At 36.1% G+C, this 25,130-nt stretch overlaps 2 protein-coding genes across 4 annotated transcripts; one reads left to right on the forward strand and one right to left on the reverse strand.

Moving 5' to 3' along the window:
* Nucleotides 1-336: 336 nt before the first annotated feature.
* On the reverse strand, nt 337-3,303 carry LOC148195342 (uncharacterized). Its single transcript, XM_088095006.1, has 3 exons — nt 3,042-3,303; nt 2,654-2,951; nt 337-1,394 (listed from the first exon to the last, which is right to left on the reverse strand). Exons 1-3 carry the CDS (start codon nt 3,212-3,214, stop codon nt 681-683), a joined length of 1,185 nt encoding a protein of 394 aa, XP_087951132.1. The 5' UTR covers nt 3,215-3,303; the 3' UTR covers nt 337-680.
* Nucleotides 3,304-12,314: 9,011 nt separating this feature from the next.
* On the forward strand, nt 12,315-20,050 carry LOC124825074 (uncharacterized). 3 transcript variants are annotated; one of them, XM_088094315.1, is made up of 5 exons: nt 12,315-12,562; nt 12,653-12,762; nt 12,838-12,937; nt 17,837-17,918; nt 19,120-20,050. In XM_088094315.1, exons 1-5 carry the CDS (start codon nt 12,390-12,392, stop codon nt 19,831-19,833), a joined length of 1,179 nt encoding a protein of 392 aa, XP_087950441.1. In that variant the 5' UTR covers nt 12,315-12,389; the 3' UTR covers nt 19,834-20,050. The 3 variants fall into 3 exon arrangements, with proteins under 3 accessions (XP_087950441.1, XP_087950439.1, XP_087950440.1); XM_088094313.1 differs by lacking the exon at nt 12,838-12,937 and having other exon boundaries at nt 12,317-12,537; nt 17,838-17,918; XM_088094314.1 differs by lacking the exons at nt 12,838-12,937; nt 17,837-17,918 and having other exon boundaries at nt 12,318-12,537.
* Nucleotides 20,051-25,130: the final 5,080 nt, after the last annotated feature.

Here is a 25,130-nt window from a genome sequence, read left to right on the forward strand (position 1 = left end):
AACAAAAGGGTAACATCGTGCTCCTACACACTTGTCAAAGATGGACCCAACCAGAGAAGAAGAAACAAAATGTATGACTAGGGAATTTGTGTGATGTGCTTTAATATCTTGTAAACCATGTGGATTAGCCCCTGAAAAGTCTCCCGAATGGGAGAATATGAACCAAATTATCAAAGAAGTCAGCACTGATGGACTCGACTGTCCTTCGCTAAAGTCCTTAATTTATTTGGAGCTCCTAAATCGCTTTAAAAGAACCAACGGATTTTAGATATATTTCGTACATACAAACAACTCCAAATAAAATGGGAAGGAAATATATGAAAATACCCACAATCAAGCGTAAAATTGGGAGCTTCGTTATGTCAAACCATTTCGCTTTTTGCTACTTGTAGAGAAGATTGTATCACTGATAGACAGGTCAAGTATTTTGAATTAATGGTACATTAACATTGGTAGTTGGAGATCGCTGAACCGACGAAAATATTTATCAAACCAGCCACGCCAAAAGTAAGATTATCACTGCTCGCAGCAGTGAAAATCATCAGACAAACAAAATGAACTTAGACATTCCAGAAGCTTTGAATCACATTTCAGGTTATCAAATGATTTTCCGGTACTCTAAAACTAGGTTCTCTCCACAACAAAGGAATGATATGCTCGTATCCACCTCGATACTGTCATTACCTTCTTGACCTTTTCTCTTTCCTCCTCTCAAAATCATGTCTTACTTTTGACTCTGGTCTATCACTATCACTTCTATAAAACCTGTTATCTTGCTTCCTATCATAATCTTCTCTTGACCTTGGTGCAGATTCATCTTCACTGTGTTTTCGAGATCTTCTGTCTTCCCTGTTACTATGAGGTTCTCTTGCCTTGCTTACAAAATCATCCTCATCCTTCCTCCGGGGTCCTTTATCTTCCCTTATGTCCGAATCTCTCAACTTGAGTTCATACTCACCATCATCTGGCTTTATTGACCTCTTGTCTCCCCTTCTACGATGATCTGTTTGCTCAGGAATATCATCGTAATCATCCTTTCTTGATTTCTTTTCTTCTCTCCTATATCGCTCTTCTCTCGAATTATGTTCAAATTCATCATCTCCATACCTTCTTGATCCTTTCTCTTCTCTTCTATTATTATTTTCCCTTCCCTTATATGTATCATCATCATCACGCCACCGCCTTGACCTCTCTTCTCTATCACTTCTCTTAGGTTGGTTGTCGAATGCAGCATCATTGGAACGGGCTTTAGAACGTGAATCTCTGTCTCTAGTTTCTGAATTATGATTTGGTTGATTGGTGCCAAATCCCCTCTCTTTTTTGGGACCCTCAAATTTGTCGTGACCCCATTTTGGATTGTCTTCCTTCTGACCCCAACCTGTATTTGCAGCTCTCTGTATAATGACAACAAAGACAGTAAAAAAGATGAAAAGGTGGCTGCGTAAACCCTATGAATGTAAGATGTTGTTCCAAAATTTTGAACATTTTACAGCACAACTTCAAAAGTTCAACTATAGGCAAATCAAAAAGGAGGAGAAACAATTTTCAACCGAACAACCACGACAACAAAGTGCAGCAAATTACACTACTTTTCCTTAGGATATATTTCAATTAAAATGCCCTCGCTCAAATTTTAATATTTAAATTTCCGCTAATATCCAAAATTTGATAGTGGAGGTCTAAACTAGTTGTTGATGCTGCCAACAATAATAGCAAGAGGGAGGAAATCCTGAGAAGCTAGTTTATATCAAATGGAGCTTCCGTATAATGCATATTCACTCGTGTATGAAGGAATGTAAATTGTACATATAGAGAGAAATGCAGTCATTTAAGTATTTCTTGGGTAAAGAAAGTGTAATACTCAATAATTGAAAGCCAGGATGACAGAGGAAAATACATGCAGATTTCACGTTAGAACTTAAGCTGTATCAACCATTAATACACTACAATGAGCAAACTTACAAACTATATCATATTAGACTCATTACAATTTTAGATTACAGTCAGGACATATAAAATTCTCATTCAATATCATATTAGACTCATTACAATTTTAGATTACAGTCAGGACATATAAAATTCTCATTCAAAACAGTGGTTCATCAAACAATGCCAAATTTCCATTTATTAACATGTTGTCAAACAATGCCCCTTCATTACATAATAACATTCAGGAACATATGACATTATATACCAATATAACGCTGATCTTTGAATAAAAATCAAAACGTGAATGCAATTCAATTCCATAATTCCATTTCTGTTAAGACTGCAATTAGTTTTATTAAACACGGGGAAGGTATCAAGTGAAACTTAACAGTAACCAACAATATCAAAGTGTCATAGACCAATAAAAATCTAATTCCAATAAGTCAAAAGGCACTGCATACGAATACTAAAATTTAATTTACAAAATATAGACCTTAACTCCAAGTTTTCACCGAGTTAATAGAGCTATCATCCACATATCTAAAACATAGCATAAAAAGAAAAAGAAAAACAAATTACTCTGACATTATCATATAACAGTTATCTTACTTGCTCATCATGAGAAAACTTGCAGCATTATTCTAACATCATCAGTTATCTTACTTGTTCATCATCAGAAAACTTGCAGCATTTCTCAAACATTGTCATAAAACAGTTATCTTACTTGCTCATCATGAGAAAACTTGCAGCTAGCTCCACGAGTACAATCACCCCTTTGAAACGCACGACAAACGCCCCGTGCCTCCCTCTTCTGCCGCTCTGTCTCCTCGTCTTCTTCCTCTTTCTTCTTGTACTTGTCAACATGGTCCACCCTAATAATTCTACCCATAATCTGAGCCCCATTTAAATTACCCACAGCAAGATTTGTGCTCCTTTGATCCTCATACGCAAGAAACGCAAAACCCTTTGATTTTCCGGTGCCCTTGTCTCTAACGAGATTAAGATCAACAACCTCCCCATATCTGAGTAATAAAAAAAATATCATTCAGATTTAAAAGAAAAAGAAAATAAAAAGAGTTGATGAATTGAAATGGAAAAGGGAAGCGAAATACTGAGCAAAAACGGCGAGCAGGTCACCCTCGGTGAGATCGAAGGGAATGCCACCGACGAATACGTAAGCGGAATCTTTGTACTTGGCGTGCCACGAAGCTTGTTCGCCAATTCCGAGTGCAGCTTCTCTGGCGTTGATATTCTGAGTGCGCTTCACCAGTGTTAAAGGGTTCATCTCTCTGCTCAAAACGAAGCAGTGCAAACAGAGAAAGAGGGAAATTGGGGGTTAGGGTAAACGTTTTTGACTCAAAGGTTCTATTTTTTTCTGCATTTGGACTAAATACGGATTTATTCCCTTCCACACATAAAATTCAAATTTACCTTCTGTCTCATTTTAATGTAATTTATTTGATCAAATTTTAAACTTTACAACTACAACTGCATTTTGGTCAAACTTTCCTCTAATGCAAAAAAAAAAATTAACTTAACAAATTATATTTTTTCTAAATTAAAATATATCAAGTTTAGAATATTTCTAATTTTAAAAATATAAAAACTAAAAACTTATGTACTTTTTTTATTCTTTGGTAAATAACTTTTTTGCTTTCACATTTATTCTAGTAATAATTTTAGACATTTCATAAATAATTTTTTTCTAAAATAAATAGTTTTACGAAAGTCACTTGTTTAAGAATTAAATAAGATTTACTATTAAAAATAACTTATATTTTGAAGTAAATTATTAAATAAATACGTAAAAATAGAAAATTTAATTATTTAATTTAAAAATTAAAAATAAATAAACATAGATAAATCGATCGATAATGTCGTTATGGTAAAAATGTGAAATAATGTACAGTTGCTAACAAAATTTGTCAAACTTTTTAAAGATTGAGTACAAGATGATAAATAAAAATTTCAAGTTATTGAAATAATTTTTTTCTATTTAATATTATTGGCTTAACTTCAATAAAAATTATTTAAAATGAGACTAGATTTATTAACTTAATTATTGGTTTTTTTATGGGAGTAGGCAAATCAGTCTATTATATTATCATAATAGATAGATTTTAAAAAAATTACAAAAATAAACAAAATGTGCATGTTTAATGAGTGATGATTAATTTGTATTGGTACTAAAATATCATATTTAATGAGTTAATAATGTTTTTAATAAATCATAATTTTATTTAGGAAAACAAATTATTTACTTTCTATATGTTCTTACTAATTGTTTCGGTGGATAATTTTGGGACCGAGAGACTAACCTGTTGATGTGTTTGGGCCGCTCGCTCGCTTTCAAACTCCTGCTATTGGCCGATCGGTGTTGGCACAAACCGATCGGTCTTCCTCTTGACGTGGGAGGATGTACCGTACCTGCAAAAGGTACTCCGACGCCCAAGTTAGGCGTGTGATTTGAAGAGCCTCGGCTCTTAGTTGAATATTTAGCGAATGGTTATCCCTATTGAGTATTTGAGAGTAATGCGTAAGTGGAACGTACCTGGCTTTTGGCCCTGGCTTTGTATTTATTATTTTCCTAAACTGATATGAGCCCAATAAAATATAAACAGAATAAGATATAAACAGATTACCTGGATATCTGGTTGGTTGTTGGTAACCACTCGGTTAATATTTTATACTGTACACTATGCCCCCCAAGTCCGAGTTAAGCGTTTGGCTTTAGCCGTGGTTAACTATAGGACTGATGAGTTTGAGGGAGGCTGCGTTTGCGGAATTGAAAGCGTTTTACCGCTCGACCTTCAACATTAACCGAGCGGGATTTACCGCTTGTCCTTCAACAGGAACTGAGAGGAATTTACCTCTCGGTCTTCGACATTAACCGAGAGGGCTTTACCTCTCGACCTTCTACATTAACCGAGAGGGATTTACCTCTCGACCTTCGACTTTAACCGAGAGGGATTTACCTCTCGACCTTCGACATTAACCGAGAGGGATTTACCTCTCGACCTTCGACATTAACCGAGAGGGATTTACCTCTCGACCTTCTACATTAACCGAGAGGGATTTACCTCTCGACCCTCGACTTTAACCGAGAGGGATTTACCTCTCGACCTTCGACATTAACCGAGAGGGATTTACCTCTCGACCTTCTACATTAACCGAGAGGAATTTACCTCTCGACCCTCGACTTTAACCGAGAGGGATTTACCTCTCGACCTTCGACATTAACCGTGAGGGATTTACCTCTCGACCTTCGACATTAACCGAGAGGGATTTACCTCTCGACCTTCTACATTAACCGAGAGGGATTTACCTCTCGACCCTCGACTTTAACCGAGAGGGATTTACCTCTCGACCTTCGACATTAACCGAGAGGGATTTACCTCTCGACCTTCGACATTAACCGAGAGGGATTTACCTCTCGACCTTCGACATTAACCGAGAGGGATTTACCTCTCGACCTTCTACTTTAACCGATAGTGATTTACCTCTCGACCTTCTACATTAACCGAGCGGGATTTACCGCTCGTCCTTCAACAGGAACCGAGAGGAATTTACCTCTCGGTCTTCAACATTAATCGAGAGGGCTTTACCTCTCTGCTTTGATCGAGGAGTGCTTCCTAGTGAACGGGCTTTACCGTTCGGCTTTGAGAGGGCTTTACCTCTCTCCCGAGCGGGATTTACCGCTCGGTCTTTGACCTAGGAGTGCTTCCTAGGGAACGGGCTTTACCGTTCGGCTTTGAGAGGGCTTTACCTCTCTGCTGAGCAGGATTTACCGCTCGGTCGCAGACTTGAGCTTTAGTGTTGACGACGAAATTCTTGAATGAAACTGGTAACTTAATGTTTGAGCATGAATTGCTCGGTTTTATTTATTGCATAATGAATGTTTAAGAAAATAACAAAAGTCTAAATCAAGAATTTAAATATGATATTAAATAGAGATTTGGATTCCTCTCTTCAGTTTATAACTCCGCGAACCGATCGTTCACGATGTCGAGTAGGACTGTGACTATAGTCGCGCCCCCGTGCGTTATTCCGATACGTTCGTTCGGGACTTCTTCTTTTTTCCTGTATGTACTTACGGAGATGTCCTGCCCGAATGAGACGTTCTATTTCGTTTTTCAGCGTAATGCATTCTTCTGTAGTATGCCCACGATTCTGATGGAAATGACAGCTCTTCCTTTCATCTGCATATCTTGGAGATGGTTTCGTTTGGAGTGTGAGAAGTTCAGTGTTTAGAGCTTCTTCAAGAACTTTTGCCCTAGGTGCGTTGAGGGTTGTATAGTGATGAAACTTAAACGTTCGGGGAGATTCCCCAGCTTTACCATTATTGTTGAACGGTCTTTTACCGTCCTTTCTACCTTCGGTTGCCTCAGCTTCTTGTTGTCGCTTTCTTTGTGAAATTCGCATATCCTCCATGCGGATGAATTCTGCTATTCGTTCTTGGAGCTCCTCCATAGTTTTTGGCGGTCGTGCATATAATTTCTCAGCAAAATACCCTGGTCTTAGACATGAAGGCAAATTGGTGATGATAAAAGATTGACTTACCTCTTTAACTCGTCGTGCAGTTTCCATATACCTTTTCATAAAGGCCTTCAAAGTTTCTCCCTTTTCCTGTTTAGTATTTACCAATTCCGCTGGCGTTACTTCCTGATTACGATTGGAGGCGTATTGCCTTTTAAAAAGGTTTTCCACAGTGGCGAAGCAATCCACTGTGTTTGGGGGAAGAGTGTTATACCACTCCAATGCTTCGTCCTTGAGTGATAAGGAGAAGGCTCTGCACATAACCGGATCACTGTCCGTGTAGAACATCATTGCATTGGTGAAAATCCTGAGATGATTGTCGGGATCTGTCGATCCATCATACTTATCCAACACAGGAGGGTTCTTCTCTGGCATTGGAGTTTGCATGATGATCGCAGTGAAAGGGAGCAGACTGGAGGGCCGATCGGTTCGTAAGGGGGATGACTCCCTTCTTCCCCGATCGTTCGGGTCAGTATGCCGAGATGGTTGCTGATTACGACTTCCAGCGTTATCATTGTGTTGGTTGTTACCCCGATCGGCTGTGGACTCCGAGTGTTGTGCGGACCGTTCGGCACGACCTCGCTCTGCTCTCAACATTGCAATTTCTTCTGCGTGTCTTCGTTGCATCTCTATGCTCATCATTGGGTTTGACGCTCGGCCCCACGGTGGGCGCCAAAATGTTTCGGATGATAATTTTGGGACCGAGAGACTAACCTGTTGATGTGTTTGGGCCGCTCGCTCGCTTTCAAACTCCTGCTATTGGCCGATCGGTGTTGGCACAAACTGATCGGTCTTCCTCTTGACGTGGGAGGATGTACCTGCAAAAGGTACTCCGACGCCCAAGTTAGGCGTGTGATTTGAAGAGCCTCGGCTCTTAGTTGAATATTTAGCGAATGGTTATCCCTATTGAGTATTTGAGAGTAGCGTAGATTGAATAATGCGTAAGTGGAACGTACCTGGCTTTTGGCCCTGGCTTTGTATTTATTATTTTCCTAAACTGATATCAGCCCAATAAAATATAAACAGAATAAGATATAAACAGATTACCTGGATATCGGGTTGGTTGTTGGTAACCACTCGGTTAATATTTTATACTGTACATATATATATATATATATATATATATATATATATATATATATATATGAAATCACATGTTCCCTTCTCTTCTTGACGTATGTTGTGAAAGTATAATAGTTGGTTGCATGTATGATGGGTTGGGTTACAACCTTTGAGGTAGTTATAGAACATGTGTGCATGTGGATCTTCCAAGCAAAGTTATGTAGTTTATTATATATAATATAGGGTTACAAGTGTTTTATGTATGAAAATGGATTGCATGGGACTTGAGTCTCATGGTATTCACGTTGAACAACATGAGTTTCTAGGTTTCTTGGTGTGGTGCAATGGTTTCCTTATTTTCCACGTAGGGAAACATTGTATTTACTGCATTTTAGTGTGGGGTTGTAGCATTTACTAGGGTGCATAAGGGTTTTTATGGTTCATTAGGTGAAGGGTTTTGTTGAACTTTCACGTTAGGCAACATTGGTTACGTCACAAGGTATGGGTCTTTGTAGCCGCACATTTTAGGGGTGGAGGTGGTTGAGTTTCTCAGTCTAACTAAGAGGTGGTTATACTATATGGGTCTAGGTGTAGGTTGGTCGAACATGAGGCATGTAGTTTTGGATTGAGATTATGTTAAAGTGATCATGCATGAGAAGGTTTAGCTTACAGGCTCCATGTACAAATTATTTTGAACTGTGAACATGTAGAGTTAGAGGTATATATATATACACACACACACGAGTATAAATGGAAAGGATACATGGTTTTTTTTTTTCTACAGGGTTTCGATAAGGGTGAGGTTAGGTTTGTTATATAAACCAAGTTGTTGAGGTGATCATGCTATGCTACTATGTTGTATAGGACTTCATTAGAACATGCCTTGAGGTGCATTGGAACTATAGGGGTACATTGCATGTCTTTGGGTGGGGTGGCCTAATGCGTTTTTGGTGGTTACGTGCATTTTCCCTAGAGTAGTTAAGTGGGTGTGTTTGATATTATGATAACTTTATGAATTAATGTGGTTTTGGTGTAAGTTAAGTGTTTTAGTGTTATATTTTGTCTTTTTCATTCAAAGGTAGGACTATGTTAACCATATTGTATGTTGTCGTGTGCACACCCGGGGAAGGAGGGGGGGGGATTTCTTTTGAGTTTGTGTGGTAATGTTGGATTGTGTTTTAAGGTTTATCATGGGGTAAAACATGTTGCTAGGGTCCAGGCATGGGAATGAATTTTTAGACATAAGAATTATTGTATGTTATAGTATGCATTGAGTGCACTTTTGGTGTTGCCATATCTCTTATATAAGGGTTGCAACATTTTATTTATCTTACCACGTATTTTCTTTTTATGATGAAAATGTGGCTTTGAATGTGTTGTGATGTTTATATGATGAACCATATTTTGTGATGTTGGTTGTGTGTAATTGTCGATACTTTGTTTTTTAGGTATTCATTGGTAGTGGAATCGAGAAAGTCTTGCTTTAGTCTGTAGACCGTGTTTTTGTGAACAAGAAATTCCTGTTTTGGTGAATAAATTTTATTTTAGTGATCAGGAAAGTCTTGCTTGGGTGAGTAAACCTTGTTTTAGTGACAAGAAAACCTTGTTTTGGTATGCAAACCCTATTTTAGTAAACAGGATGAGTGGTCGAAGTACAAAAAAGGATATAAGAGTGCTTGGACTGATAGTGTTGGCATGGTTTGTTTGAGTAGAAGTCTGGGTTTGAAAGGATTGAATGAATGGTTTGATTTGATTGTGGTTAGGGTTGTATAAATGTAGAATTTACTTTATAATTGTCGTATTGTGATGTATTACTATTTAATGTTTATTTTGTTAGTTCACCATTGCTTGTTTGTGTTTGTGTGATGATCGTATAACTCTATTTGTTATACGAAAGTAAACAATTTTGCAAATGTTCTAGTTGATGAATAAAACAATGAGTGAGTGTTTGGAGAATTTTCAGGGTTATTAAATGTTTTTCCTTAGTTAATAACATAATATTTTATTATTTCATAACAATTATTTATAAGGATTAGATTTTGAATTTCTTTTAGCTTTTTTTTCATTATTTTAAGATTTTAATAGACACTTCAATATTTGAAATGGTTGAAATTTAATTTTTTTACAAGTTGAAAAGTTTTATATTTTACTGGTCACATCTTAAATTGGAATGCTACATGTAACACACAAAAATGTAGCTTTAGGACTAGAGTTAGCCATATCATAAAGTATTAAGTTTAAACTATGACAACCACATAATATAAAATGATTAAGATAAATGTCAATATATATTTTTTTTTCATACATTACTGTTTCCTTTTCTTATTAGATATTATCATATCTCGTCCTTTAATGTCATTAATATCAAGTCTAACATTATTTTAATTAATCTATAATATCATTAAAAAGATATTTCCACTTTTATCATCTACTTTTAAAAATTCTAAGAAAATACTCATTAACTTGTATTAGAGTTGATGAAATATCCACACATCATAATGCAAAAGACATTTTCTTTTGATGACTTATATCTTGAGTACAATTAAGTACGATTAAATAATATTTTGCATCCCTAATTTTTTTTATAATTTCTGTTTTAGTTTCATCAGCTAATAAATTTATTAACTCATTTTGTATATTATAATGGTTGAAAATCAAAAATATCCTTGTTACTAACTACTTCTCTTTTTTTATTATTATTTTTACTCATATCAATTTTGTTATTATCTTACTATTTCAAAAAACACTCACATGTATTTTCATTTTTTTTATATACTTTTAAAATTTTATCCATAGCTCTTTTTTGTGATGCAATTCTTCTTGTGGGTTTTGAATAGCTTGACTCATATTTGTTTAGTTGACACATCTATACATTTTTAAATAAAAAATTATAATATATAAAAAATACTACTAGATATAAGTATTTAAAAAGGAATGAATTAAAGCAATAAAACTTGATTCCAAATTTCAATAAAATAAACTCGATATTTGAGTATCTTGAAAGTCTCTTGCTCTTTTTTAGTAAGTGTTTAATTTAATTTCCAAATTTAAACTTTTTCATAAACTTATTATTTTCAGATTAATAATTAATAGAACAATTAAAAAAGTTTTTTTTTTAAGATCAATGTAGTTGATTAGGATTTGGGTAAAAGCTTAATAATATATAAAACTTATTTATACAATGAAAAATTACCATGATATTATTAGAGACACATTATTGCACAAAAGGAAAATAATATTAACTACCTTCTTTTACTACTTGAAATAACTACAAGACGCATGCATATCATATAAGAGATAAGAATAAATTAGTAGTAATGTGTCAAAATGAATATTAAAGTAATGTTAAAAAAGAAAATAGGATCAATGAATAAAATCACTAAATGTGAAGTTATAGACAATGAAAAAAAAAAGAGAGGTAAAAATCAGAATTGATTAGTGTACAGTATAAAATATTAACCGAGTGGTTACCAACAACCAACCGGATATCCAGGTAATCTGTTTATATCTTATTCTGTTTATATTTTATTGGGCTCATATCAGTTTAGGAAAATAATAAATACAAAGCCAGGGCCAAAAGCCAGGTACGTTCCACTTACGCATTATTCACTCTACGCTACTCTCAAATACTCAATAGGGATAACCATTCGCTAAATATTCAACTAAGAGCCGAGGCTCTTCAAATCACACGCCTAACTTGGGCGTCGGAGTACCTTTTGCAGGTACATCCTCCCACGTCAAGAGGAAGACCGATCGGTTTGTGCCAACACCGATCGGCCAATAGCAGGAGTTTGAAAGCGAGCGAGCGGCCCAAACACATCAACAGGTTAGTCTCTCGGTCCCAAAATTATCCACCGAAACAATTAGTAAGAACATATAGAAAGTAAATAATTTGTTTTCCTAAATAAAATTATGATTTATTAAAAACATTATTAACTCATTAAATATGATTTTTTAGTACCAATACAAATTAATCATCACTCATTAAACATGCACATTTTGTTTATTTTTGTAATTTTTTTAAAATCTATCCATTATGATAATATAATAGACTGATTTGCCTACTCCCATAAAAAAACCAATAATTAAGTTAATAAATCTAGTCTCATTTTAAATAATTTTTATTGAAGTTAAGCCAATAATATTAAATAGAAAAAAATTATTTCAATAACTTGAAATTTTTATTTATCATCTTGTACTCAATCTTTAAAAAGTTCGACAAATTTTGTTAGCAACTGTACATTATTTCACATTTTTACCATAACGACATTATCGATCGATTTATCTATGTTTATTTATTTTTAATTTTTAAATTAAATAATTAAATTTTCTATTTTTACGTATTTATTTAATAATTTTTACTTCAAAATATAAGTTATTTTTAATAGTAAATCTTATTTAATTCTTAAACAAGTGACTTTCGTAAAACTATTTATTTTAGAAAAAAATTATTTATGAAATGTCTAAAATTATTACTAGAATAAATGTGAAAGCAAAAAAGTTATTTACCAAAGAATAAAAGAAGTACATAAGTTTTTAGTTTTTATATTTTTAAAATTAGAAATATTCTAAACTTGATATATTTTAATTTAGAAAAAATATAATTTGTTAAGTTAATTTGTTTTTTTACATTAGAGGAAAGTTTGACCAAATGCAGTTGTAGTTGTAAAGTTTAAAATTTGATCAAATAAATTACATTAAAATGAGACAGAAGGTAAATTTGAATTTTATGTGTGGAAGGGAATAAATCCGTATTTAGTCCAAATGCAGAAAAAAATAGAACCTTTGAGTGAAAAACTTGTTTACCCTAACCCCCAATTTCCCTCTTTCTCTGTTTGCACTGCTTCGTTTTGAGCAGAGAGATGAACCCTTTAATACTGGTGAAGCACACTCAGAATATCAACGCCAGAGAAGCTGCACTCGGAATTGGCGAACAAGCTTCGTGGCACGCCAAGTACAAAGATTCCGCTTACGTATTCGTCGGTGGCATTCCCTTCGATCTCACCGAAGGTGACCTGCTCGCCGTTTTTGCTCAGTATTTCGCTTCCCTTTTCCATTTCAATTCATCAACTCTTTTTATTTTCTTTTTCTTTTAAATCTGAATGATATTTTTTTTATTACTCAGATATGGGGAGGTTGTTGATGTTAATCTCGTTAGAGACAAGGGCACCGGAAAATCAAAGGGTTTTGCGTTTCTTGCGTATGAGGATCAAAGGAGCACAAATCTTGCTGTGGGTGGGTCTCTATTTTCTTTATTTTTTAATGGACACAATGGTGAATTTCGTTGTGATGTTTATTTGTGTAACTCAGATAATTTAAATGGGATTATGGGTAGAATTATTAGGGTGGACCATGTTGACAAGTACAAGAAGAAAGAGGAAGAAGACGAGGAGACAGAGCGGCAGAAGAGGGAGGACTTAAGATTGAAACTCTAAAATAATTCTAGAGGGCTTGATTGATCCCTCTCACAATCTTCTATTTATAAGAATAAATTGATATACAAGTACATGATAAATAGGGTAACCCTAGACACAATATAATTATGATAAATAGATGATAAATAGGGTAATCCTAGACATAATATAATCATGATAAATAGGGTAACCCTTGACACACTATAATGATGATAAAATAGGATAAATATCCTAACACTCTCCCTCAAGCTGGAGCATACAAATTATATGTACCAAGCTTGGAACAAATAAACTCAATCCGAGGACCCCTTAATGACTTGGTCAATACATCTGCGAGTTGATCGTTTTACCCAATAAACTCAGTACATATTTCTTTGGTCAACAACTTTTCACGAACAAAATGACAATCAATTTCTATATGTTTAGTCCTCTCGTGAAACACTGGATTTGATGCAATGTGGAGAGCAGCTTGATTGTCGCAATACATCTTCATAGTATGGATGTCACAAAATTTAATCTCTTGAAGGAATTGTTTCACCCATATAAGTTCACATGTTAGTGATGCCATTGCCCTATACTCGGCTTCCGCGGTTGATCGAGCTACTACATTCTGTTTCTTACTTTTCCATGAAATAATGTTTCCTCCCAGAAAAACACAATATCCTGTTGTAGACCGTCTATCAATAGGTGAACCTGCCCAATCTGCATCACAATACCCAGAGACATGAATGCTTCCTTTATCTTCATATAACAATCCTTGCCCGGGAGCCTTCTTTACATACCTTAGAATGCGAATGAGAGCATTCCAATGGTCAACACATGGAGCCTGCATGAACTGACTAACCACTCCAACTGCAAAGGATAGATCTGGCCTTGTAATAGTGAGATAAATCAGTTTGCCAACCAGCCTCCTATACCTCTCTGGATCGGAGAATAATTCACCTTCTTCTGTCCTTAATTTCTGGTTTGGGTCCATGGGACTGTCTACCGGTCTACAATCAATCATGCCTGTTTCTTGTAATATATCAAGAGCATACTTCCTTTGGGAGATTACAACTCCATCTTTTGATTGCGCTACTTCAATGCCTAAGAAGTATTTGAGACTTCCAAGATCCTTGGTTTGAAAATGTCTACACAAGTACTCTTTTAGTTGAGATATTCCAACCGCATCATTTCCTGTAATGACAATATCATCAACATATACTATTAAGTAAACACATTTCCCGAGAGAAGAATGACAATAAAAAACTGAATGGTCTGCTTCACTGCGTTTTAGCCCAAATTTTTGAACAATGGAGCTAAACTTTCCAAACCAAGCACGTGGGGATTGCTTGAGGCCATATAAAGATCGATGCAATTTGCATACCATACCAGACTCCCCCTGAGCAACAAACCCAGGAGGTTGCTCCATATAAACTTCTTCCTCGAGATCACCATGTAGGAAGGCATTCTTGATATCCAATTGATGAAGTGGCCAGTGACGAATGGCTGCCATGGCAAAGAAGAGACGAATAGTAGTCATCTTGGCTACAGGAGAGAAAGTGTCACAATAATCAAGACCATAAACCTGAGTGTAACCTTTTGCAACAAGTCGGGCTTTGAGCCGATCAATTTCACCATCAGGGCCAACTTTAACTGCATACACCCATCGACAACCAACCGCCTTTTTGCCTGGGGGAAGGGGCACCAGCTCCCAAGTATTACTGTGGTCAAGAGCCTGCATTTCTGTAATCATAGCTTGTCGCCATCCAGGATGATCAAGTGCTTCTTTCACATTTTTGGGTATAACAACAGAGGACACTGAGGATAAAAGAGAAAAATAGGAGGGCGACAATCGATGATAGCTTAGAAAATTATAAATGGGATGAGGGTTCCGAGTGGAACGAGTACCTTTTCTGAGGGCAATAGGCCATGCTGAATCATTTGCACCAGGAGGCGTGGGAGGAGGTGACGAGGGAGAAGAATCTGAAGTAGGAGATTCACCATTGTCTTGGGGAGGTGGACTATCCATTGGGGCCCTGTGTGGGATGATCTCAATATGTGGAGAAACAGGTGTAGAAGGATTGTGATCAAGACTTGGAATGACAGAGACAGTGGAGCTATTTGACTCAACCATTGGAATAGGAAGGACCTGCTTGAGGATAGAAACATCTTGAACAGATGGAGAGAAGTAAGGAGTCTGTTCAAAGAATGTGACATTGGCAGACATGTAATACTTCTTAGTTTCAGGAGAGTAACACCGATATCCTTTTTGAAGTCGAGAATAGCCTAAAAAGACACATTTGAGAGCGCGAGCGGAGAGTTTGTCTAGACCTGGAGACATGTCATGAACAAAACATACACAGCCAAACACTCGGGGAGATGTATGAAAGAGAGGATCATTAGGAAACAAAATGGAGAAAGGGACTTTATTATCAAGAGAGGAGGAGGGCATCCTATTAATAAGATAACATGCAGTTAAGATGGCATCCCCCCAGTGATGGACAGGAATATGGGCACCAAGCAAAAGGGTACGAGCAGTTTCAACCAAGTGTCTATTTTTTCGTTCTGCTATACCATTTTGCTGTGGTGTATGAGGACAAGTAGACTGATGTAAGATACCATGGGAACTCAAGATGGCAGAAAAGGAGGATGAGAAATACTCTTTTGCATTATCACTTCTTAATATTTTGATTACTTGACCAAATTGATTCTTGATTTCATTCAAAAAGGATGTAAAGATAGCTAACAATTCAGAACGATTTTTCATAAGATAAACCCAAGTACATCTTGAATATTCATCAATAAAGGTAACAAAATATCTAAAACCAAAAGAGGAGATACGACTAGGTCCCCATATATCAGAATGGATGATGGAAAAACTAGAATTACATATTGATTGAGACCTTTTAGGAAAGGAAGATCTAACATGTTTTCCTAATTGACATGACTCACATTCTAAGGTTTGGAGACCACTAAGTTCAGGACACATCTTTTTTAATTTGGACAAATGAGGATGGCCAAGTCGATCATGTAGCACTTTAGAATTAGGAGTAGCAACACAAGACACCCTTGGACGAGATCCAAAATGGTATAATCCGCCAGCTTCATATCCTTCTCCAATCTGTCTCCCCGAACCACGCTCCTGTATAACAAAAGATTTATGATCAAAGGTTATTGAACAATTTAACATTTTAGTCAACTGGCTTAAAGAAATTAAATTAAAAGGACAATTAGGGACAAAAAGGACTGAGTGGAGATTGAGGGAGGGAGACAAAGAAACATGACCGACTCCTTTGGAAGAAGTTTTAGATCCATTTGCAAGGGTTATGAAATGAGGTTTTTCTCGAAAGGAAATAGATGAGAACAAAGAGGTATTACCAGAAATGTGATCAGAAGCACCTGAGTCAATTACCCATGAATTTTGACATTCCATAGATTGAGAAACGCAGGCTGTTGATGTATTGGGAGATTGAGATGGTTGTGCCAAGCTGTTAGACTTTAACCTTAAATACTCTTGATATTCATCCTCAGAAAACATAGAAGTGGAGGTTTCAGATTTCGAAGTGGAAGTTTCAGTCTTCGAAATATTGGCAGTTTTGGAAGGAAAACCATGTAAGGAGTAGCAATTCTCTTGAGTATGACCCATCCTTTTACAATATGTGCATTGAGTACGTCCTCGACCTCCTCGTCCTCCTCCTCTAGTGCCACGTCCTCCTCTTCCTCGTGTGGCAACCATGACAGATGGTTCCACTAGTTCATGCGCTTCATGAGTTTGAGATACTGGGACACGCAGAAGGCGAGTGGTCAATGTTTCCATAGAGGGAACCTCCTGACTAGTTAGAAGTTGATCTCTGAGATGATCAAAATCGGGATGTAGGGCACGAAGGATCAACACCATGTAAAATTTGTCTAGTTTCTTTTTGATATCCTCTAATGGATCTACTTCCAAAAACATCCTAAGTTCTTCAACAGCAGATTGGGCTTCAGCCATGAAGGACACCATATCATGGTCTGCCATTTTAAGAGATGCAAGCTTGTTCGTAGTGTCATAGAGACGTTGAATATCGTTGGCATAAATGCTTTGGGCTTTCTTCCAAAAGGAGTGACAAGTTTTGAAAGCCCTCAAAGATACAAGAAGTTTGGGTTCCACTGGTTGCCATAACAGGGCACACAACTGGAAATCTGCTTGTTTCCACTGATCAGCTTTTTCAGTAGGCACATGACTTCCATCTCGCTCAAGGTGGTCATAATGCCCTTGGCCAAGGAACCACATTTCAACGGCAGCAGACCATGATAGATAATTTTTTCCATTTAGCTTCTCGGAGGTAATTGATGGACTTCCAGAGAAGGAAAGAGTACTGCCAGACGCCATTTCTGAAGAAGACGAATAATACTAATGAGGAACAAGAAAACCCTAAGCGTTTAGACGAAGGAAACTGTGACAGTGATGGACGACGGTGGCCGGCAACAGCGGGCGGTGGCCGGACAGTGGCCGGCAACGGGCGACGGTGGCCGGACGGTGGCCGGCGACGGACAACGGTGGCCGGCAACGGACAACGGTGGCCGACGGTTGACGGTGGCCGGCGGCGGGCAGCGGCGGACAGTGGCGGGCGACGAAGAACTGTGGCGCCGGACAGATATATATTACGAGACAGAAACCAGAGCGGGATCGACCCGCTCTGATACCAACTTAAGATTGAAACTGTAAAATAATTCTAGAGGGCTTGATTGATCCCTCTCACAATCTTCTATTTATAAGAATAAATTGATATACAAGTACATGATAAATAGGGTAACCCTAGACACAATATAATCATGATAAATGGGGTAATCCTAGACATAATATAATCATGATAAATAGGGTAACCCTTGACACACTATAATGATGATAAAATAGGATAAATATCCTAACAGGAGGCACGGGGCGTTTGTCGTGCCTTTCAAAGGGGTGATTGTACTCGTGGAGCTAGCTGCAAGTTTTCTCATGATGAGCAAGTAAGATAACTGTTTTATGACAATGTTTGAGAAATGCTGCAAGTTTTCTGATGATGAACAAGTAAGATAACTGTTGTATGATGATGTTAGAATAATGCTGCAAGTTTTCTCATGAGCAAGTAAGATAACTGTTATATGATAATGTCAGAGTAATTTGTTTTTCTTTTTCTTTTTATGCTATGTTTTAGATATGTGGATGATAGCTCTATTAACTCGGTGAAAACTTGGAGTTAAGGTCTATATTTTGTAAATTAAATTTTAGTATTCGTATGCAGTGCCTTTTGACTTATTGGAATTAGATTTTTATTGGTCTATGACACTTTGATATTGTTGGTTACTGTTAAGTTTCACTTGATACCTTCCCCGTGTTTAATAAAACTAATTGCAGTCTTAACAGAAATGGAATTATGGAATTGAATTGCATTCACATTTTGATTTTTATTCAAAGATCAGCGTTATATTGGTATATAATGTCATATGTTCCTGAATGTTATTATGTAATGAAGGGGCATTGTTTGACACATGTTAATAAATGGAAATTTGGCATTGTTTGATGAACCACTGTTTTGAATGAGAATTTTATATGTCCTGACTGTAATCTAAAATTGTAATGAGTCTAATTTGATATAGTTTGTAAGTTTGCTCATTGTAGTGTATTAATGGTTGATACAGCTTAAGTTCTAACGTGAAATCTGCATGTATTTTCCTCTGTCATCCTGGCTTTCAATTATTGAGTATTACACTTTCTTTACCCAAGAAATACTTAAATGACTGCATTTCTCTCTATATGTACAATTTACATTCCTTCATACACGAGTGAATATGCATTATACGGAAGCTCCATTTGATATAAACTAGCTTCTCAGGATTTCCTCCCTCTTGCTATTATTGTTGGCAGCATCAACAACTAGTTTAGACCTCCACTATCAAATTTTGGATATTAGCAGAAATTTAAATATTAAAATTTGAGCGAGGGCATTTTAATTGAAATATATCCTAAGGAAAAGTAGTGTAATTTGCTGCACTTTGTTGTCGTGGTTGTTCGGTTGAAAATTGTTTCTCCTCCTTTTTGATTTGCCTATAGTTGAACTTTTGAAGTTGTGCTGTAAAATGTTCAAAATTTTGGAACAACATCTTACATACAGAGGGTTTACGCAGCCACCTTTTCATCTTTTGTACTGTCTTTGTTGTCATTATACAGAGAGCTGCAAATACAGGTTGGGGTCAGAAGGAAGACAATCCAAAATGGGGTCACGACAAATTTGAGGGTCCCAAAAAAGAGAAGGGATTTGGCACCAATCAACCAAATCATAATTCAGAAACTAGAGACAGAGATTCACGTTCTAAAGCCCGTTCCAATGATGCTGCATTCGACAACCAACCTAAGAGAAGTGATAGAGAAGAGAGGTCAAGGCGGTGGCGTGATGATGATGATACATATAAGGGAAGGGAAAATAATAATAGAAGAGAAGAGAAAGGATCAAGAAGGTATGGAGATGATGAATTTGAACATAATTCGAGAGAAGAGCGATATAGGAGAGAAGAAAAGAAATCAAGAAAGGATGATTACGATGATATTCCTGAGCAAACAGATCATCGTAGAAGGGAAGACAAGAGGTCAATAAAGCCAGATGATGGTGAGTATGAACTCAAGTTGAGAGATTCGGACATAAGGGAAGATAAAGGACCCCGGAGGAAGGATGAGGATGATTTTGTAAGCAAGGCAAGAGACCCTCATAGTAACAGGGAAGACAGAAGATCTCGAAAACACAGTGAAGATGAATCTGCACCAAGGTCAAGAGAAGATTATGATAGGAAGCAAGTTCACAGGTTTTATAGAAGTGATAGTGATAGACCAGAGTCAAAAGTAAGACATGATTTTGAGAGGAGGGAAGAGAAAAGGTCAAGAAGGTAATGACAGTATCGAGGTGGATACGAGCATATCATTCCTTTGTTGTGGAGAGAACCTAGTTTTAGAGTACCGGAAAATCATTTGATAACCTGAAATGTGATTCAAAGCTTCTGGAATGTCTAAGTTCATTTTGTTTGTCTGATGATTTTCACTGCTGCGAGCAGTGATAATCTTACTTTTGGCGTGGCTGGTTTGATAAATATTTTCGTCGGTTCAGCGATCTCCAACTACCAATGTTAATGTATCACTTATAGACAGGTCAAGTATTTTGAATTAACAAATTATATTTTTTCTAAATTAAAATATATCAAGTTTAGAATATTTCTAATTTTAAAAATATAAAAACTAAAAACTTATGTACTTTTTTTATTCTTTGGTAAATAACTTTTTTGCTTTCACATTTATTCTAGTAATAATTTTAGACATTTCATAAATAATTTTTTTCTAAAATAAATAGTTTTACGAAAGTCACTTGTTTAAGAATTAAATAAGATTTACTATTAAAAATAACTTATATTTTGAAGTAAATTATTAAATAAATACGTAAAAATAGAAAATTTAATTATTTAATTTAAAAATTAAAAATAAATAAACATAGATAAATCGATCGATAATGTCGTTATGGTAAAAATGTGAAATAATGTACAGTTGCTAACAAAATTTGTCGAACTTTTTAAAGATTGAGTACAAGATGATAAATAAAAATTTCAAGTTATTGAAATAATTTTTTTCTATTTAATATTATTGGCTTAACTTCAATAAAAATTATTTAAAATGAGACTAGATTTATTAACTTAATTATTGGTTTTTTTATGGGAGTAGGCAAATCAGTCTATTATATTATCATAATAGATAGATTTTAAAAAAATTACAAAAATAAACAAAATGTGCATGTTTAATGAGTGATGATTAATTTGTATTGGTACTAAAAAATCATATTTAATGAGTTAATAATGTTTTTAATAAATCATAATTTTATTTAGGAAAACAAATTATTTACTTTCTATATGTTCTTACTAATTGTTTCGGTGGATAATTTTGGGACCGAGAGACTAACCTGTTGATGTGTTTGGGCCGCTCGCTCGCTTTCAAACTCCTGCTATTGGCCGATCGGTGTTGGCACAAATCGATCGGTCTTCCTCTTGACATGGGAGGATGTACCTGCAAAAGGTACTCCGACGCCCAAGTTAGGCGTCTGATTTGAAGAGCCTCGGCTCTTAGTTGAATATTTAGCGAATGGTTATCCCTATTGAGTATTTGAGAGTAGCGTAGAGTGAATAATGCGTAAGTGGAACATACCTGGCTTTTGGCCCTGGCTTTGTATTTGTTATTTTCCTAAACTGATATGAGCCCAATAAAATATAAACAGAATAAGATATAAACAGATTACCTGGATATCCGGTTGGTTGTTGGTAACCACTCGGTTAATATTTTATACTGTACAAAATATATATATATATATATATATATATAAAAGTAAACTTCCCTTACAAACCAGGAAAAACAAACCTTTGTTCTACTCTACTTCCACACACAAGCCTTAGCTTTAGCAAATGTTGAATCTCTTCCTCTCAATTCACTTTTCACGGCTGCTAGGGTTCCTTCTTCTATCCCTCACTAACCTAAAATTTATAATCTCCCAAAATAGTCCATAGACCCCCCTTTGACCCATGTATCGTAAAATAAGTTTCCCTAAACTCGTTGTTTTTGGACCTATAATAAAAGGAAGAAAAAGAAAAAAAAATTAAATGCTCTAAACCTTTTCCCTTACCAAACCACTCAAATTGGGTTGAATCTCTTCCTCTTAATTCACTATTCACAATTTTTAGGGTTCCTTCCCTTATGCCTTACTAATCTAAAATGTATAATCTCTCATAATAGGCCATAGACCCCCTTTAACCTATGAACCTATCGTGAAACAAATTTCCTAAACTCACTATTTTTGGGCTTATAATAAAAGGAAGAAAAAGAAGAAAGAGAAAAAAAAACTTCTTTAAATGCTCTAAACCACTTCCCACACCAAACCACTCAAACTAGGTAGAGCTCAACAACTTCATCCCAATTCACGGACCATAACAGGCCCAATAGCATGAACAAGGGAAATAAATCCCCAAATGTTGTAGCCATGGTTCAAGCAGGGGCTCTTCATGCATAGGACTAACCTTTACCCTACCCAACCAACATGCATGTTGTTACATATACCGCAAAAACATTTATATAATCCTTATTCGAACCCCTTTGGCATTCAAAACAAAATGCAAGAAAACATGCACATATATGGATTATTAATGTCTTATCGTCACAAAACCAAACTACAATAAAATATTCCTCATTTTCCTTATCCTCACACAACCAAAATATAATAAAATATTTTCCATTTTTCCTAGATCTTACATTCTTTCCAATTCCTGGATACAAATACTCCTTATTCGTGCTCTCGTTTAATTCTCAAGTTTCTTCTTGCATTCTTTCATCCCAAAGAACCTTCACCGTCCTAATATATTTTCCACAAAGCTTTTTAGTCCGAACATCAAATACTCACATTGGTCTAAATCCACAGTTAAATCCTCAAGGACTTGGATATCATCAGCTTCTAACACATGATCTAGAATTGGAACATATTTCCTCAATTGTGATACATCAAACACATTATGTAAATCTGATAACTGATGTGGTACTTTCATTTCATAAGCTATTGGCGCAATCCTTCTGAGAATCTTATACATTGTAAGAAACTTTGGTGTCTTACCTTAAATTCCAACAATCTCCTCCTATGATATGCATAAGACTGTTTTCTTCTATGAGTTTCTCGCATTCGTTCCTGAATCAACTTTACCTTATTCGTAGTCTACTGTAACAACTCAGGGGCCACTGTTACCACTTTCCCATCCTGGTACCAACACAAAGGTGTTTAACATCACCTCCCATACAAAGCTTCAAAAGGCGTCATCCTGATACTTGAATGATAATTATTATTATACATGAACTATACCAATGACAAGACCTCACTTCAATCTCCGAGATGATTAAGCACACACATCCTCAACAAATCATCCAAAGATTGAATAATCCTTTTAGACTATCTATCTGGATGATATGTTGAACTCATCCTTAATTTCATACTCAAAGCTTCTTGTAACGTCTGCTAAAACCTCGATGTGAACTTTGGATCTCGATCTGATACAATACTTGTAGGCACTCCATGAAATCTTATTATCTCTCGGATATACAACTTTGTCAGCTTCTCCAAAATCATTCTCTAATTGTTGGAGAAAATGAGCATTCTTTGTTAGCTTGTTCACTATCACCCAGATGGAATCGTGACCTCTCAATGATTTTGGTAGACGAGTTACAAAATTCATTGAAATATTGTCTCACTTTCATTAAGGAATATCCAATTGTTCTAACATCTCTCCCGACCTCTAGTGTTTTACCTTGGCTTTCTAACATACCAAACAAGACAACACAAACTTTGTCACATCTTTCTTCATTCAACTTAAAAATAATGATTTCAACATATATAAAAGGGATTTGTTTGTCTTTTCACCAACAAACATTAGCAGAAGCTCAATGATACGTTCCTCTTAGAATTAATTTGACATAATTAATCTAGGGTTAAATATGTTTTTAGTCTCTCAACTATCATGCGATTTTAGATTTAGTCCCTTTTTCAAACTTTGCTATACTTTGATCATTGTCCTTAAGAAAACTATAATTTCTAGTCCTCCAAAACCAACGCCGTTAAAATTAGGCTGAGTTGGCTACTAGTGTGTCATACTGTAAACTTAGAAAGTCTCCCTCTCTCCACAACCACCACCACCTCCTCTTCTTTTTATCCTCCGTCAGCAACGACGCCAGTTCTTTTCTTCCTCCCTCCGCCACCAAACCTCCTCTCTCCTCCTCCCACTGGAAAACAGAGTCCCTAACCCACAGACCTGCGAACCCACAAACAAAAATCATAATTTTTGCAATTGTCGCAACCCGTTCTTCCTCATTTTCCTTCTTCATCGCAAACTCTTAATTGTGCCATCTCTTCCCCTTCCTCCAAGCCCTAAACCCTAGTTTCCAGCTTCTTGCACCGCTTCAACCTCTTCCCTTTGTCCATGCACAATTACTATACCAATAATTTACTTCTGAAATACCTTTCCCCTTGCTTCGTGAACGCATATAATGCCAACTATTCGTGATTGAATTTCCAAATCTGGAGAGGTTAACATAATCTAGGAGCTTCACCGATTGAATATTTTGATGTTAGAGAGAAGGGTCATTGTGCAGTCCTAATCATTCAGTCAACATTGGAAACGGCGAGCAGGTCACCCTCGGTGAGATCGAAGGGAATGCCACCGACGAATACGTAAGCGGAATCTTTGTACTTGGCGTGCCACGAAGCTTGTTCGCCAATTCCGAGTGCAGCTTCTCTGGCGTTGATATTCTGAGTGCGCTTCACCAGTGTTAAAGGGTTCATCTCTCTGCTCAAAACGAAGCAGTGCAAACAGAGAAAGAGGGAAATTGGGGGTTAGGGTAAACGTTTTTGACTCAAAGGTTCTATTTTTTTCTGCATTTGGACTAAATACGGATTTATTCCCTTCCACACATAAAATTCAAATTTACCTTCTGTCTCATTTTAATGTAATTTATTTGATCAAATTTTAAACTTTACAACTACAACTGCATTTGGTCAAACTTTCCTCTAATGTAAAAAAACAAATTAACTTAACAAATTATATTTTTTCTAAATTAAAATATATCAAGTTTAGAATATTTCTAATTTTAAAAATATAAAAACTAAAAACTTATGTACTTTTTTTATTCTTTGGTAAATAACTTTTTTGCTTTCACATTTATTCTAGTAATAATTTTAGACATTTCATAAATAATTTTTTTCTAAAATAAATAGTTTTACGAAAGTCACTTGTTTAAGAATTAAATAAGATTTACTATTAAAAATAGGAAAATGATACTCGAACAACCAAATTTGACAACATTTGGACACAGCACACGTGTCAGCGTTTGAGCTGCCCACGTTTTGGTTGGAAAAAGCCGCTGCGTTCTGAGAAAGTCTGATGAAACCTGCTTCAACGCTGACGTGGCGAGGACGGGCACGGGCACGGGCAGATTGGGGTGTGCGTTTCAAAAATTAAAATGACGTGGCAATGACAGAATTGGGGGCAGATTCAAATTTTAGGGTTGTTTCGAAAATTTGAGATTCAAATATTTTGAGAGAGAGAGAAAACGGAGAACATTTGATGGAGCACCTTCTTTCCTTCTTTCCTTCGAACCAGCCACCACAGCTCTCGCCG

The sequence above is a fragment of the Vigna umbellata genome, chromosome 7, assembly GCF_029865625.1.
Source record: "Vigna umbellata cultivar VRB3 chromosome 7, Vumbellata_1.0, whole genome shotgun sequence".
Lineage (NCBI taxonomy): Eukaryota > Viridiplantae > Streptophyta > Magnoliopsida > Fabales > Fabaceae > Vigna > Vigna umbellata.

Bases quoted from the DNA above. Each gene is read 5' to 3' on its own strand.
- LOC148195342 (XM_088095006.1), bottom strand. From the start codon at position 3,214: ATGAACCCTTTAACACTGGTGAAGCGCACTCAGAATATCAACGCCAGA. The intron at 2,952-3,041 runs GTATTTCGCTTC...TTTATTACTCAG, and splicing joins CTGCTCGCCGTTTTTGCTCA to ATATGGGGAGGTTGTTGATC. The intron at 1,395-2,653 runs GTAAGATAACTG...GTCATTATACAG, and splicing joins AGTTTTCTCATGATGAGCAA to AGAGCTGCAAATACAGGTTG.
- LOC124825074 (XM_088094315.1), top strand. From the start codon at position 12,390: ATGAACCCTTTAATACTGGTGAAGCACACTCAGAATATCAACGCCAGA. The intron at 12,563-12,652 runs GTATTTCGCTTC...TTTATTACTCAG, and splicing joins CTGCTCGCCGTTTTTGCTCA to ATATGGGGAGGTTGTTGATG. The intron at 12,763-12,837 runs GTGGGTCTCTAT...TGTGTAACTCAG, and splicing joins GAGCACAAATCTTGCTGTGG to ATAATTTAAATGGGATTATG.